Source organism: Theropithecus gelada, chromosome 4, assembly GCF_003255815.1.
Source record: "Theropithecus gelada isolate Dixy chromosome 4, Tgel_1.0, whole genome shotgun sequence".
Taxonomy (NCBI): Eukaryota; Metazoa; Chordata; class Mammalia; order Primates; family Cercopithecidae; genus Theropithecus; species Theropithecus gelada.
Window position 1 is genome coordinate 154,830,450 of NC_037671.1, and position 15,457 is coordinate 154,845,906.

The following is a 15,457-nucleotide window of genomic DNA, read 5'->3' on the forward strand; positions in this document are numbered from 1 at the left end:
GCTTAAATAGCAGAAATGCATTGTCTCGCAGTTCTAGAAGCTGAGAATCTGAAGAAGGCTAGCAGTCAGGGGGTTGGCAGAGTTGCTTCCTCCCGCGGGCTATGAGGAAAGGATCTCTCCTGGGCTTGACTTGTAGCCTCTCCTTGACTTGTAGATGGTTGTCTCTCTTTGGGTCTTTACGTTGCCTTCCCTCTATGTGTGTCTCTTGTAGTCTCTCTTTGGGTCTTTACATTGCCTTCCCTCTATGTGTGTCTCTTTCTCCAGATCTCTCCTTTTTATGAGGATACCAGTCATAATTGGATTAGGCACCCAACCTACTCCAGTGTGGCCTCAGCTTAACCAGTTACCTCTGCCTGGACCCTATTTCCAAATAAAAGTCACATTCTGAGGTACTGGGGGTCAGGACATCAACATAACGAATTTGTGACAGGGACACCATTCATCCCATAACAGAGTGCATTGCTGTCAAGGTTTCTGATGTTCTAAGGCAGAGAACAAACGTGCGTTTGACTTTTTGTATAAGGTGGGAAAACTAAAAGGGAAACTTTTTTTTTTTTAAGGTGACAAAGTTACCTAAGAGCTGAAAGACTGTTTCTTTGCTCTGCCCAGTAAGCCAGACATCATCTTCATAGCATTTTATCTTTTAACCTAAAAGATGTGTTGTACCTTTGAACTTCTAGAGAATAGTAGCCTATTTTTCAGAAGCATAGACTTTTGTCTTAGAAGATGCCCAGAGAGAGGAAGGGTCTTTCTCATGGTTACCCTACCCGAGTATTAGAAGAACCACCTTAAAGTCAGTGACTCTCAACACCAGCCTCACATTCACTGTTTGATTGCCCCTGTTAGTAAAGGCTTTTCTTCAGTGTGCAAAGACTAACTGTGGCCACACTAGAAATAAGTGTTATCTCTCTGATTTTCTTCATGGTGGAAGGCTAATTTTGGGGGGGAAAAAAAAAAAAGTTGGAATTAGCTGATATGTTTTTCTGAATTATTTTATGTCCACTAACATTCATGTACCTGTCACCTCTTCTAATTTTAAAAACTGCCATGATAAAAACTAGACTTTGGCCACCCTGAATTTTTCCATATTCTTCTTAACTCTACACCTAATTCAGAGTGATCACAGGAAGGTATGAGTACCTTCTATTTTCCTGTGGGCTGATTTTTCAGGTGAATTAGTTTACTTTGTTCCCAGTCCACTTTTGGGTGTGTCGTTGTGGATAAAAAAGGTCCATATATCAAGAAATGTCATTGCACACATGAACCTCTATGTGTGCTTTTTTAGCATTGCTATGTAGAAGACAGCTGATAATTTCACCTTGAATATTTTCTACAGCACTGCATCTTGTTAATCCACATTCTGGTGTTTTTTCCCCCATTTTAGCAAATTGATGGAGAAGCATTTCTACTTATGACTCAAACAGACATTGTTAAAATTATGAGCATTAAACTGGGCCCTGCTCTCAAAATTTTCAATTCCATCCTGATGTTCAAAGCTGCAGAAAAGAATTCTCACAATGAACTTTGAAGATGGTGAATTCTGAATACCATCAGCATTCTGCTTTAAAGCTCATGTTTTATTCAAAGCACAAGGACGGTTATAACTCCTAAATGAGAAGTCTCCAAAACTCAAAAGAGCAACACTATCGGATTATTTATATTCCTCAAGAGACAATATATATGAATTCTTATGAAAGTGCTTGAGCTTTTAACCAGGTACTGTCTAACAACAGTCATCTTTTGGTTCTGTTCACTGAGCTAAATTTATCTTTGTAAATCTTTTTGAGTCTGGGGGGTGGGGGGAAAGGGGGACTTCATTAATTATTTATGGTAATGGGGGGGGCAGAGTAAGAACTTTTGGCATTTTGTAAACATTGTTGAATTCTCTTTCATGTACACTGTTTCTTTTTCAATACTTTCAGAAACCTTTTTATATAATCAAATTTCAATTTAAACCAAATTAGTCAAAACCTGGCTAAGTTTAGCCGGTAGGACTGTTATCTGTATTGTTAATTTTGTGCCATATTTTGAATTGCAACATTATGCTAAGTATAACTTTGCAAGTCATGATATTGCCTAACTGCTTGTCATAATTGTCAGGGCTGAATAGTTGTAAGAGTGACTTTTCTTTGAATCAGTGTTTTTCCTTTTGCACGCATTATGAAATGTTAAACAAATTACTTTTCACCAGCATCTTTACTATAATTACCAAAAACGTGTATATAAAAGAATGGAATTGAAAAATAAAATATATAAACATAAATAAATTAGGTAGTGTATTTGAGTGGCATCAGTCTCACGCATCTTGGTGCCCCCGTGTTTACAAGAGCCAGATGGTATCAGAGGAGTATGCAGTTGGATGCAGTTATGGTTGGGGGGATGTTTGTGAGGGTCTTGAACTATTTATGAGATGATCTTGAGCTTCTAATTGTCATTGAGGAAACTGTGGTGCTTTACAGAGACTGAGAGCTCATTCTGTCAACAGAAACACTAATCTGTAAAGAGCCCTGTCTCAGGTCATGCATTGTCCTCCAAACCCAAAGGTTTTTTTCAGGGTTGGCTGAAGAGCGAGTGTCGAGTGTTGTGGTTTTACTGAAAAGGCAAGGTGTGAAGGAGCAACTTCATTTGACACAAAATCTGAAATTCTCACAGATCAGGGAGGTGATTTCCCAAAGTAATTAGCCAAGAACCTCCATCTTGGAAGGATTCCTTTTTCTGTAGAATACTTTGCCTCGATATATAAGCATACAGATGCACTTTAAATGAAAACCCTTGATTATAAATTGATAGCTGGTAGTGTTTCTTTTGCAAGAATGCATTTCTAAGGCAAAAGGTAAATTATTTTGTCCGTCTTTTGATGTACTTTCTGATTCCAGGATTGGATATTTATTCAAGGACTATTTTAAAAATAGAAAGTAAGTTTGTAGCATGCTGTCTGAATTCTGGGGGAAGTTCCACCTCTTCTTTAGTTGCTTTCGTTTTTTATGATGTAGGACTTCCTTTGATGTCCCTGTTGGAAGTCCATTAGCAGTCCTTTGCATTTGTCAATTCAAGGTAAAACAGGGTCAGTGACATCTACAGTGTCCCAGTCATTTATTTGCATGAATCTGCTTAAATAAGTTTTTTGTTGTTGTTTTTTTCTTTTTTATGTTTTGTTCAGAATTTGTACATTCAAGTTGTACTTGTTATATCTGATATGAATGAAATAAAATCTTAATTGCAGATGCTTTTTACATATGTATGATTTTTAAGAAAGCTTCTCAAATAGGAGAGGCAGCACAAGAGCAGGAAGAGCATCAAGTATTCGGACATTACTAGTTGTGTAATGAATCTGTAGGATTCAGAATTGTCAAACTGTGTCCCAAGATGATGACAAAAATACTGAAAGATTATATTGTTAGGTCAAGTACAATTCATCCCCATTGGGAATTTTTCTTTTCAAGTGTAAAGCATAGAACTAAAGCATAATTTAAATCATGAGATTTTAAACATCTTCTTTTTTTTCTGGAGACAGAGTCTCATTCTATCCCCCAGGCTGGAGTGCAGTGGCGTGATCTTGGCTCACTGCAACCTCTGCCTCCCGGGTTCAAGTGATTCTCCTGCCTCAGCCTCCTGAGTAGCTGGCATTACAGGTGCCCACCACCACGGCTGGCTAATTTTGGTATTTTTAGTAGAGATGGTGTTTTACCATGTTGACCAGGCTGGTCTTGAACGCCTGACCTCAGGTCATCTGCTTGCCTCAGCCTCCCAAAGTTCTGGGATTACAGGCATGAGCCACCACTCCCAGCTGATTTTTAAAATCTTATTGAAGACATCCACTCATTCTCTGCAGCGTGTTGTTACATGTTAGAGGCAAGGCATTAAGCATCCATAGGGTGGTGCAGAATTCACTGTACCTCAAGAAGGTGAAAACTCTCACCACTCCATCCCTGGGATATAGTCTAAGTTTTAACAGAGAATATAGGGCACCATGATTGTAGGGAGACCTCTGAAATGAGAGATGCAGGCTTGGGGTAAGACAGATGGTGGAAGCCAAGCTCAGTGGCTCAACCCTGTAATCCCAGCTACTCAGGAGGCTGAGGCAGGAGGATCTCTTGAGCCCAAGGATTTCAAGACCAACCCAGGCAACATAGCAAGATCCCATCTCAAAAAAAAAAAAAAGAGAGAGAGAGAAAAGGGACGAATAGAAATATACACCTTGAATAGGACTTTCCCATCTAAAGGCATTTTTTTTTTAATTGAAAACACTGTGCAAGCCGAATAAAACCTTTCTGCAGGTTGATATTTGTCCTCAGGTTGCCATTCTTCAACTTCTAGATTCAGTAGACTCAGCCCCTAAATAAAATAGGGTATGTTGGTCAAGCAATGTTGAATTTAGCAAGTGTCAGGACCGTGCTGGGCACTGGGGATAGATACACCATTGAGATAGACAATAAAATCGGCTTGAATCTACCTTCAAGGTTAGCCCATGTTTGTGTCATGCTTGGAGCCAAACTTCACTGCAGTTTCCCTGTAGCTACCTTGTCATCCTGTCCCAGCCTGAGAGAGGCTGTCATTCAACTTTAGCCATAGGGGTGTGTACCTTATAAGGAAAAGAATCTGTAAGAACTTGGTAAATTTATTTGGGAATGAAGGACTAAAAGGAAGAAGGAGTGATTTGGGGAAATAAAGGAAAGTTTGCAAGGAACTAAAGGTACATTCTAGTGAAAGGGAAGAAGTGAGTACTGGAGGATAGGAACTAGGTTAGGCAAAATGACTTGTGCCAAATTGTTACTTACTCTGCCTGATGTAAGTAGTTAATTAATAATTATAGAAATGGGCAACTGTTCTTTGACTTCTTTTATCTCACTGGCTTCAGCATGTTAATGAACAGTCCTTATTAGAGAGAAAGGTATCTAGCAGGCTGTTGACATTTCAGTGATAGAATAAATACTTTGCAGTATTTCCAGAGATGGGTAGTGTAAAACTATTTCTTCAATAGTTCACATGAACCTTTCTTTTGTTTTTTGTTTGTTTTTTGAGACACAATCTCACCCTGTTGTCTCACCCTGTTGGAGTGCAGTGGCATGATCTCAGCTCACTGCAACCTCCGCCTCCCAGGTTCAAGCAATTCTCCTGCCTCAGCCTCCCAAGTAGCTGAGACTACAGCATGTGCTACCACACTTGGCTAATTTTTGTTTTTTCAGTAGAGACAGGGTTTCACAGTATTAGCCAGGCTGGTCTCAAACTCCTGGCCTCAGGTGATCTGCCCATCTTGGCCTCCCAAAGTGCCAGGATTACAGGCATGAGCCGCCATGCCCAGCCCACATGAACCTTTCTTCAACTTAAAAAAAATTAATTTGATGATGTAACCCAGGAAATGCTCATCCCATTATGCTGTGTAGGTATTTTAACACACTTAAATCCCTTTTCTGTTCCCAAAAGGACCTGGTCTATCTTTCAGAGCTAATAAGTAATGTTGATATTGATATTTTGATAATAACATCAAGGGGCACCTTAAACTAGAGTTTTTACCTTGTGAAATAGTTGGAAAGAGGGAGAGTGCACTGAGTCTTGTTAGACCCAAAAGGTACTTATGCAGCCATTGTTAAGAGCAGAACAGATAGAACTGAACTCTGGGCAGTAGCCAGTTGGGCATGCAGGATGAGTCACTGTGTCTCCAAGGCGAGAAGCAGTAGCAGATGAACACAGGTCACAGACCTGAGGACCTGTACCAGCAAGATCAGCCAGCAATGAGGAGACCTCAAAAGTGCCGCAGCCCTTATTCCCAACAAGCGATTAAAGACAACCAGATCTCCTGGGGCAAGGCAGATCCCCTGAGGGAGAGAAGAGTTAATGTGTCCCTTCTTGAAATGTGCAAGTTCAAAATGTTCCCAAGTGATGTTCAGACCAAAAAGACAGCCCACAGGCCGGCCGCAAATGTGCAGCTCCTGGGCATAAAGTGTGCACACTGAGTTCAGTCCAAGGCCATTCTCTAAGCTGAAAGATTTGAGTACAGTGTATTTCAAAAAAACCGAGGCACCTCTGGAAATATAACGTCAACCGTGGAATTTCTAAAAACTCAAAATAAATCGACAGCTCTTTAATGAAGTAGAATTTTATTACAGAATTTCACAAAGAACTTAATATCTAAGTGTAAAGATAGAAAGCATTGAAATTCATTGGCATCTATGATACAAGATTATTTTTCTCATACCTACCTCTACCACAACCCTAAATCAAAACAATTTTTTATGAAGCTTCAGCTTTCCCAGAGGTAAATTCCAGTACAATGTTTGGCATGCTATTAAGTGACTGGGAGTTGAAATCCTACTTCCTTTTCCTTTTCTTTCAAAGAAGGAAAATAGGGACTGTGCATATCAAAAATCAACGTTTCTAGGAAGTTGAAGGTTTGGGACAGTCTTCTTGGACACTCAATCCCAAATACGTGAAAGGCAGCTACCAACGCAGCCAAGGCTGTAACACAGTCGTCCACCTTTGTGAGCCTCTCCCTTTCTAAATATAAAGAAAATTCGCAGACCTCCATGTTGAAAGGGTTTTTAACTTCCAACACAGGTGTGGATACTTGCACCTGAAAAAAAGAATGGAGTCATTACTGTGATACGTAAAATAGCTAAATAATAAAACAGACCTGAACTTAATCATGGTGTTACAATAAATGGGCTTGTTGCAATGTAGCATATTTGTAAATACGACAAACATACTTCAAAATAGGCCACCAACTTTGCTTTTAAATAAGTTATCGCGGTTGGGCTCGGTAGCTCACGCCTGTAATCCCAGCACTTTGGGAGGCCAAGGCAGGTGAATCACCTGAGGTCAGGAGTTCCAGACCAGCCTGACCAACACCATGAAACCCCGTCTCTACTAAAAATACAAAAATTAGCTGGGCGTGGTGGTGCATGTCTATAATCCCAGCTACTCAGGAGGCTGAGGCACAAGAATCGCTTGAACCGGGAGGCTGAGGTTGCAGTGAGCCAAGATCACGCCATTGCACTCCAGTCTGGGCAACAGAGTGAGACTCTATCTCAAAAATATAAATAAATTAATTAAATATATAAATAATCGCATGAAGATGTAAAATGTCAAACCAGTGGCTATTCACATACTACACACCTGTTCATTCATGATGACAAAAAGACTGGGATCATCCCCAAAAACATCTGGGAGGAGTAAACATGTGGCTGTCAGCTTCATGTCTGTCAAAGCAAATACGTTAACATTTGAAGTAAAAATAAGCTTTTAGCAGTTGTAAGCTAAGCTAGTATTGAAACATCTGGATTTTTTGTTACCTTGGACAGAAAACAAACTAACCTTCCTAGATCAGTGTTTCACACTTTTTTAAACCACACCCTCTTCTAATAAAACATTCAGAATCTCATGTCTGCCCTCCAGAGCACTGCCAGGAGTAGACAAGAGTTCCGTACTGTCTGTCCATCAGCCAGGAAGATTTTATACTGCCCCTTGTGATGTGTATTGTAAAATTAACAGGTTACTAGTTCCCTAAATATAATTTTACAATATCCAGCATACTTTTAAAATCTGTAGCTCTCCTCCTCCCCTAATTTGAAAATTTCTTTTTCTCCCCACCAGTTGTTTCACTTATTACTTAAATATTGAAAATTGTTATTAAATATATTTTAGTAATGTAAATTTTTAATAATTTTTAAATATATTTTTAAACTCAATAAATGTAAATTATTGAATTTTACTGACTACCAAAGCATAACTTCTCTAGATATCCTGACAGATAGCAGACAAAATCACGCCGCTCCACAAGGTTTACTAACATTTCAACATGTCTTCATCTGTGTAATGTTTCATTTTTTCTTGCAATAGAATATTGATTGGATTGTCCACCACTGAAAAAGAAGTCAGTATATTTTCTGAATAGGATTCCAAAATGTGCCTTGTTTTCTTATAAATATCTGTTCTTGTAAGAAGTTGGAATTCTCTGAATATCTGACAAAAGAAGAAAGCAGTACATACATCAGATCACAAGAAAAGCTAATATATAGAATGTAAAGACATAAAACCTTTAGAATTAAGCTTTGAATGCTGGTTTAAACTAAGTACTCAGTATTTTAGAAGTTTTAGTGGAGAATTAAAGCCTTAGGATGAGGGAGGAGAAAAGAATGAAAGCGTGAAATGAATGTGAAATGATAAATAATGGGCATGGCAAATTTCTAAACCTACAGAATTAAAACTTTGGATGCAGACTCAACTAAATTGAGGATTCAAAGGGTACATGCATATGTAGGCTATTTGGGTTACCCAGCTAAGATTCTAAGAGCTTACATTTCTTTAGGTAAACTACATTGTTACGTCTTGTTCAACAAGCAGCAAAGAACAAAACTGATTTTAGGAAGCAACCCCTGAAAAATACCTAACCATAGTATCCTAAATCTAGGGAAAGGAGAGTGCTTTAGAAACACTGTAAGAGTAGACAGAGGTAAACAGTGAAAAACAATATATGGCCGAGCACTGTGGCTCATGCTTATAATCCCAGCATTTTGGGAGGCCAGGGCAGGAGGATCATTTGTGCCCAGGAGTTTGAGACCAGCCTGGGCAACACAGCAAAACCCTGTCTCTACAAAACACACAAAAATTAGCTGGGCATGGTGACACACGTGTATAGTCTCAGCTACTCAGGAGGCTGAGGTGGGAAGATAGCCTGAGCCCGGGGAGATCGAGACTGCAGTGAACTGAGACTGTGCTACTGTACTCCAGCCTGGGCAACTTAGTGAGACCCTGTCTTGAACAGAAAGAAAAAGAAACAATGTATGTGCAGATTGGACTACAAGGTCAAAGCAAAACCAGTTTACTTTATGGAAGCCCCTTTCCTCAAACTACCCCTTCCTACCACTGCCTGAATTCTTCCCCCTCAGAGGATTCCCCCACCACTCCCCCTCTTGTTTTTAACAGAGTGGCATTATCAGATCATTAGCCACCCACACTCATATGAATTAAATTTGGTCATTGCTTTTCCTAAAACTATAAAGAACAATCACATACTACCCACTGGGCCTCATTGTTCCTTGAATGCTTTGGTAGACTATAAATTGCCCAGAGATTAGGTCTGAAAGTTAAGTTGTCAGAAAGCTGGAATGCATAAGGCACAGTGTCTTTGTTACCAGGCAACCCACAGTGGGCCACTAATCTAGATTAATACCCTTAGAAAACTGTTTTCTCAGCAGGAAGATGTGAAGTGAAGGACGAAGAAGGTGAATACTCCACTGTTCCGGGCTCATAGCCTAAGAATTTGTTTTCTAACTTTTTGTTTTGAAATAATTTCAAGTTTACATTGAAGTTGCAGAAATAGTAAATAGAACTTACAAGTGCCCCCTGTGCAACTTCCCCCAATTTCTTATCCGTTTGAAAATGAGCTATAGACATAATGCCCCACTATTCCTTAATACCTCATTGTGTATTTCCTAAGTACAAGGACACTCAAATTCAGGAAAATCTACTACACATTCCATTCAAATTTGCCAGTTGTTCCGGTCATGTTCTTAACAGGTCCAGGATCTAATCCAGGATCACATACGAGATTTAGATACCACAGTCTCTGTAGTCTCCAGCTTCAAACAACTTGTTAGTTTCCTTGACAGTTTCTGAAAAGTGGAGGCCAGTTACTTTGTAGAACATTTCTCCCTGGCAGTTTTACGATATTTCAGATGTGCATTTCTGGCAAGAATGTTAGCATTTCTCACTGTATCCGGAAGCACAAAATGGTAACTGGTTCCAGTATTGGAGATAATAACTTTTATTACTTGATTAAAAATGGAATTCACCAGGTTTTTCCACTGTAAAATTAATATATGTTGTATTTTATAAGGAAATACCTTGAGTTTATTTAAATATCTTGTTCTTTGTATAACTCTGATCCATCAGATTCCACATCCATTAATGATTCTTGCCTGAATCAAGTACTACTATAATAGTTGCCAAATGGCGACTTTTCTAATTCCATTCTTTCTACATGGATTAGTTGGCTTTCTGTTTTAAGATAGTTTCTTTTCTTCCACATATATTTACTTATTTATTTCTATCACTACAGGTTAATAAATTCCCATTTTACCCAAACGGTTACAAATCTGATCCTTTCATTGCTTATAGAATTGCTCGAATTGCCCAGGCTTGGCCAGTAGGAGCCGCTTCAAATGGATTCCCATCCCCTCCTGGCATATCCTTATTAGTGTGCAAGCACTTCCTTCATTTCTGGCATTACACAGTATTTCAAACTCGTCTTGGTTTGTTGTTGTTTTCATTTTTGTTTTGCCCCCAACCGTGTAGTGAGCTATTTCTCCAAGAACCCTGATTCCTTTTCATGAAGAATTATCTTTAAAAACTAAGATTTTAGGCCAGGCACTGTGGCTCATGCCTGTAACCTAGCACTTTGGGAGGCCAAGGCAGGAGGATCATTTGAGCCCAGGAGTTTGAGACCTGCATGAGCAACAGGGCGAAATCCATCTCTACAAAAAGTACAAAAATTTGCCAGGCATGGTGGCACACGCCTGTAGTCCCAGATACTCAGGAGGCTGAGGTACGAGGATCTCCTGAGCCCTGGGAGGCCGAGGCTGCAGTGAGCCATGATCATGACACTCCAGCCTGGACAACAGAGTGAGACACTCTCTCAAAAAAATACCCAACCAAAAAAAAAAAAAGATTTCAGCCCTGGTGTACTACTTGCTACAGACATATTATTGCTTTACACTTTCTCTTAGAAGAAATCTAGGAAATGTTTTAATTTACATAAACACAGGCACCCATTGATCCAGAAATATCGATAACTATATATCTATATGTAAATATTAAATAGCCATACATAAAGACTAAAACCATGAGTTCACATTGATACTTTCACTTCCAAACCAATACCACAGGGCTTTTCCTAACCTTCCCCTTCCCAAGCTTCTAACTCTCTTCAACAGTGAGATACCTGGCTCCCATTATATCTCAATGTATTTACTTATGAGCACAAACGTCTGTGTAGCCAAGTTCTCAGCTGTGAATGGTCAGCCACAGAAAAGCCTCCCTCTCCAACACTTATGCACTGCTAACGGGAATGTAAATTATTAGTTCAGCCACTGTGGAAAGCAGTTTGGAGATTTCTCAAAGAACTTAAAACAGAGCTACCATTTGACCCAGGAATCCCATTACTGGGTATATACCCAAAGGAATATAAAGAAAGACACATGCACATATATGTTCACTGAAGCACCATTCACAATAGTAATAACACGGAATCCACCTAGATGCCTATCAATAGCGGACTGGATAAAGAAAGTGTACACGTACACCACAGAATACTACACAGCCATAAAAAAGAATGAAATCATGTCCTTTGCAGCAACAGAGATGCAGCTGGAGGCCATTGTTCTAAGCAAATTAATGCAGGAATAGAAAACCAGATACTGCATGTTCGTTCTTATAAGTGGGAGCTAACCACTGAGTCCACATGGACACAAAGAAGGGAACGATAGACCTCGGAGTCTACTTGAGATTAGAGGGTGGGTGGAAGATGGGATCAAAAAACTACCTATCAGGTATTATGCTCACTACCTGGGTGATGAAATAACCTGTACGCCAAACCCCCACGACATGCAGTTTACTTATATAACAAACCTGCATGATGTATCTACCCTGCTGAACCTAAAATAAACATTGGAACAAAAAAATAAAGCCTCCCTTTTCACAACCCCAGATTATGTCCTACAAATTAATCGTCGTAATCCTTTTTCTTTCTGTTACTCAGATTGGATAATTCCTATTAATCTATCTTCAGAGTCACAGCTCCTTTCTTTTCATTTTCCAATATGCTCTTAAGCCTGTGCACATGATGTTTTCATTTCAGATAAATGTTCTTTTCAGGTTTGAATTTCAGTTTGGTTCGTGTGTGCGTGTGTGTGCGCGCGTGTGTGCATGTATTTCATTTCTCTGCTGCATGTATTTCATTTCTCTGCTGAGATTGCCTATGGTGATGATACATGGAATTCACTGGTCTTGTCACGTTCCCCACCATCCTGTCCTGAAGCAGCTGGCTTGCCAGACTGGTGGAGGGGCCTGTTGAAGACTCAGTTACAGCACCAGCTAGGTGGCAATACTTTGTGGGGCTGGGACAAGGTTCCCCCAGGCTGTATAAGCTCTGAATTGGCATCCAGGACATGGTGCAGTTTCTTCCACAGCCAGAATTCATGGGTCCAGGAACCAAGAGGTGGAAATGGGAATGGCAGTGCTCACTGTAACCTCTAATGGTCCACTAGTGGGGAGTCTGGATTAAATTATGTTCCTTTAAAGGGTGTTAAATTTTATTCTGATAGGCAGATAAATTACTGGTCCATCTTCTGGTCCTGTCAGACTTGATTTTATCATTTCTTTGGGCAATTTTGTTTTGTTGTTTGTCCTTAGTCCTAGCTAAGGTCCTGGCTCAAACTTAGGCATGGTTCTCACTCGTGAGCCATTGTTTTCTGGAGTCTCAGATGAATGCCCGAGGTGTTCTGCAGGGTCTCTACACACTGGAACAGAATTATTTTTTCTTTTCTTTTTCTTTTCTTTTTTTTTTTTTTTGAGACAGAATCTCACTCCATCGCCCAGGCTGGAGTCCAGTGGCATGATCTTGGCTCACTGTGCCTGCGCCTTCCAGGTTCAAGCCATTCTCCTGCCTCAGCCTCCTAACTAGCTGGGATTACAGGTGTGCACCACCACACCCAGCTAATTTTTGTATGTTTAGTGGAGGCAGCATTGCACCATGTTGGCCAGGCTGGTCTCGAACTCCTGACCTCAAGTGATCTGCCTGCCTCAGCCTCCGAAAGTGTTGGGATTACAGGCGTGAGCCACCACACCTGGCCTGAATTCTTATTAGCAACACTGTGTGAAGTCTCAGCTCTCAGCCAAGGATCCCCAGGGCATCCGTGTGTAGACTTCGGCTCTAGCCCACTTTCCTCCAGTGCCTGTCCTACAAAGGCCAACTGCTTCGTCATTCCTCAACTCTGATCTCCTCCTGTGTAGTTCCGTGAGACCTCCGCATTCTGCTTGACTCCCACCATTCTGTACAGTGAGCTAGAAAGTAACCCATGCACAAAACTGAGGCACATCTTATGTCTTTCCCTGTTATCAAGGATCAGGGTCCTGCAATGTCTGTTGCCTAATGCCTGAGTGCAGTTGCCTCATACATATTTTTTATTTCCAGCTTTATCCATGTTAACAGTGGGAAGACTAGGACAGTACCAGTTACTCCGTTTGGGCCAAAACCAAACTCAGATTCTTTATTTTTTTAATTTTTTGAGACTTTATTAGCTGGGATTCTCATGTACTTCACTTAAAGAGATGGTGATTGAAATTGTTTCTCAGGAAAGCAGAAACTATGACATCTGAAAGGATTTTTTGGAAAATTTGGGGAAGGGTTTCAGTTTGTGTTTGGTATTTTCCTTCTCTCAGCTCCCTCCTACTTGCCTTGTGCAACATCCAATAGATCCCAGTAACACATTCTTAGTTGATAATATTTTAGATAATCTAATAAATTGTTACATTCTGAATTTTTAAATATTTTGTTGAAAGAAAGTGTTTTGAGGAAGGAGGTTAATGAGCATGCATGGAGGTGATGGAGGGTCAGTGTTAACAGTCAGGACCACCCCCCACCTCAGCTGCTAGTGTTCTGCCACCCTGTCTCCACCAGCTCCCTAAGCACTCAGTGTTTTCACAATGGCAGGAGCAACAGGCGGTGGGGGTGGTTTGGTGCAGGGACAACTGTCTTCTTATGGGATTGTTTGTTAACTAGGTATTTGCAAGGTCAAACTTGCTTTTATTTTAGGAAGCACACAAGGGTTTTATAAATTGGAAATCCCAGCTGCATAGGGCTGAGTTAGGGAGGTACTTCCTGGAAAAACCGAAAATGATTCGTTCTTTTGTTTAAAACAATCAATAAGGTCAGGTGCAGTGGCTCACGGCTGTAATCCCAGCACTTTGGGAGGCTAAGGCAGGTGGATCACCTGAAGTCAGGAGTTCCAAGACCAGCCTGACCAACATGGTGAAACCCTATCTCTACTAAAAATATAAAAATTAGCCAGGCATGGTGGTGTGCACCTGTAGTCCCAGCTACTTGGGAGGCTGAGGCAGGAGAATCACTTGAACCTGGGAGGCAGAGGCTGCAGTGAGCCAAGATTGTGCCACTGCACTCCAGCCTGGGTGACAAAGTAAGACTCTGTCTCAATCAATCAATCATCAATCAATAAAAACAGTCACTAGGCAACTCTATTCAATAAGTACAGTCATTACAAAAACCATACTCCATATTTTGGATATAAAGGGTGAAATACTTGAGGAATGCTGCAGAAGATACACCTATGCCACAGTGGGAGGCCTTAACAAAGCACAGGGGACAGCCTCAGGTCTGAAATCTCTCTGCTCCTCACACAAGCTGTGACAGACCTCCACCTTACTGTCACCAATGGTTCTTTAAAAAGCTGCTTGGCCGGGCGCGGTGGCTCAAGCCTGTAATCCCAGCACTTTGGGAGGCCGAGACGGGCAGATCACGAGGTCAGGAGATCGAGACCACCCTGGCTAACACGGTGAAACCCCGTCTCTACTAAAAAATACAAAAAAAAATTAGCCGGGCGAGGTGGCGGGCGCCTGTAGTCCCAACTACTCGGGAGGCTGAGGCAGGAGAATGGCGTAAACCCGGGAGGCGGAGCTTGCAGTGAGCTGAGATCCGGCCACTGCACTCCAGCCTGCGCGACAGAGGGAGACTCCGTCTCAAAAAAAAATAATAAAAATAAAAATAAAAAAATAAAAAGCTGCTTAACATAGTCCATTTATATTCATCAGTAGGACTTTGTAGGCTGCACTCCAATGAAGACCCCTAAGGCTGCGACATTAGTGATCACAATAGCCTTACCAACCTCCACTAATTCATTCAGCATTCAAAACAGCAAGATTACATTGCTGTGTCACACGTGTGGCTCTGCTAGGCACTTTGGGAACTGTTAATATTAAAACATGCTCTCTACATGTAAGAAATGTTTAGACCGTAAGTTTGACAGGCTTTTGCTTTAAGACTGTGTTTTGCAGCTGTGTCCATTTGGCATACTTTTCTAACAGCCAGAGGCGACTGGCTATTACAGTTCCTAATAACCCGAAGATGAAGGGGAAACAAGCGAAAGCCACCGTATGGTTGCTGAGAGGATTAGGTAGATTAATCCTTGGAAAGCACTGAGAACATGCTGTTACAGAGGAGCATTCAGACATTTGCTACTTATGTCACTATTAAAATAATACCTACAGGCAATTCCTAATTCCCTTTGTTCAGAAGAAAAATATGTAGATGTTTCATGTTTAATTTGGTTAATTGAATACATAGAATTTCTCCATGAAATACGTTCTCGGGTAAAACCTTTGATGATCTTTCATTATATACCACCACCAAAAATTACCCTAAAATTGTGAAAGACCCTTGAATGGC

At 40.7% G+C, this 15,457-nt stretch overlaps 2 protein-coding genes across 6 annotated transcripts in view; one reads left to right on the top strand and one right to left on the bottom strand.

Moving 5' to 3' along the window:
- L3MBTL3 (L3MBTL3, histone methyl-lysine binding protein) overlaps positions 1 to 3,224 on the top strand; it is a 124,486-nt gene extending 121,262 nt beyond the window's left edge. For all 4 annotated transcript variants that reach the window (XM_025382843.1, XM_025382844.1, XM_025382842.1 and 1 more), the window contains one exon: positions 1,385 to 3,224. In XM_025382843.1, coding sequence (XP_025238628.1) covers positions 1,385 to 1,528 — 144 coding nt within the window. In that variant the 3' untranslated portion in view covers positions 1,529 to 3,224. The remainder of the gene's footprint in view (positions 1 to 1,384) is intronic.
- Positions 3,225 to 6,081: 2,857 nt separating this feature from the next.
- SAMD3 (sterile alpha motif domain containing 3) overlaps positions 6,082 to 15,457 on the bottom strand; it is a 73,507-nt gene continuing 64,131 nt past the window's right edge. For both annotated transcript variants that reach the window (XM_025383650.1, XM_025383651.1), the window contains 3 exons: positions 7,788 to 7,959; positions 7,114 to 7,196; positions 6,082 to 6,571 (listed from right to left, as the gene is read on the bottom strand). In XM_025383650.1, the coding sequence (XP_025239435.1) occupies positions 6,287 to 6,571; positions 7,114 to 7,196; positions 7,788 to 7,959 (540 nt within the window). In that variant the 3' untranslated portion in view covers positions 6,082 to 6,286. The remainder of the gene's footprint in view (positions 6,572 to 7,113; positions 7,197 to 7,787; positions 7,960 to 15,457) is intronic.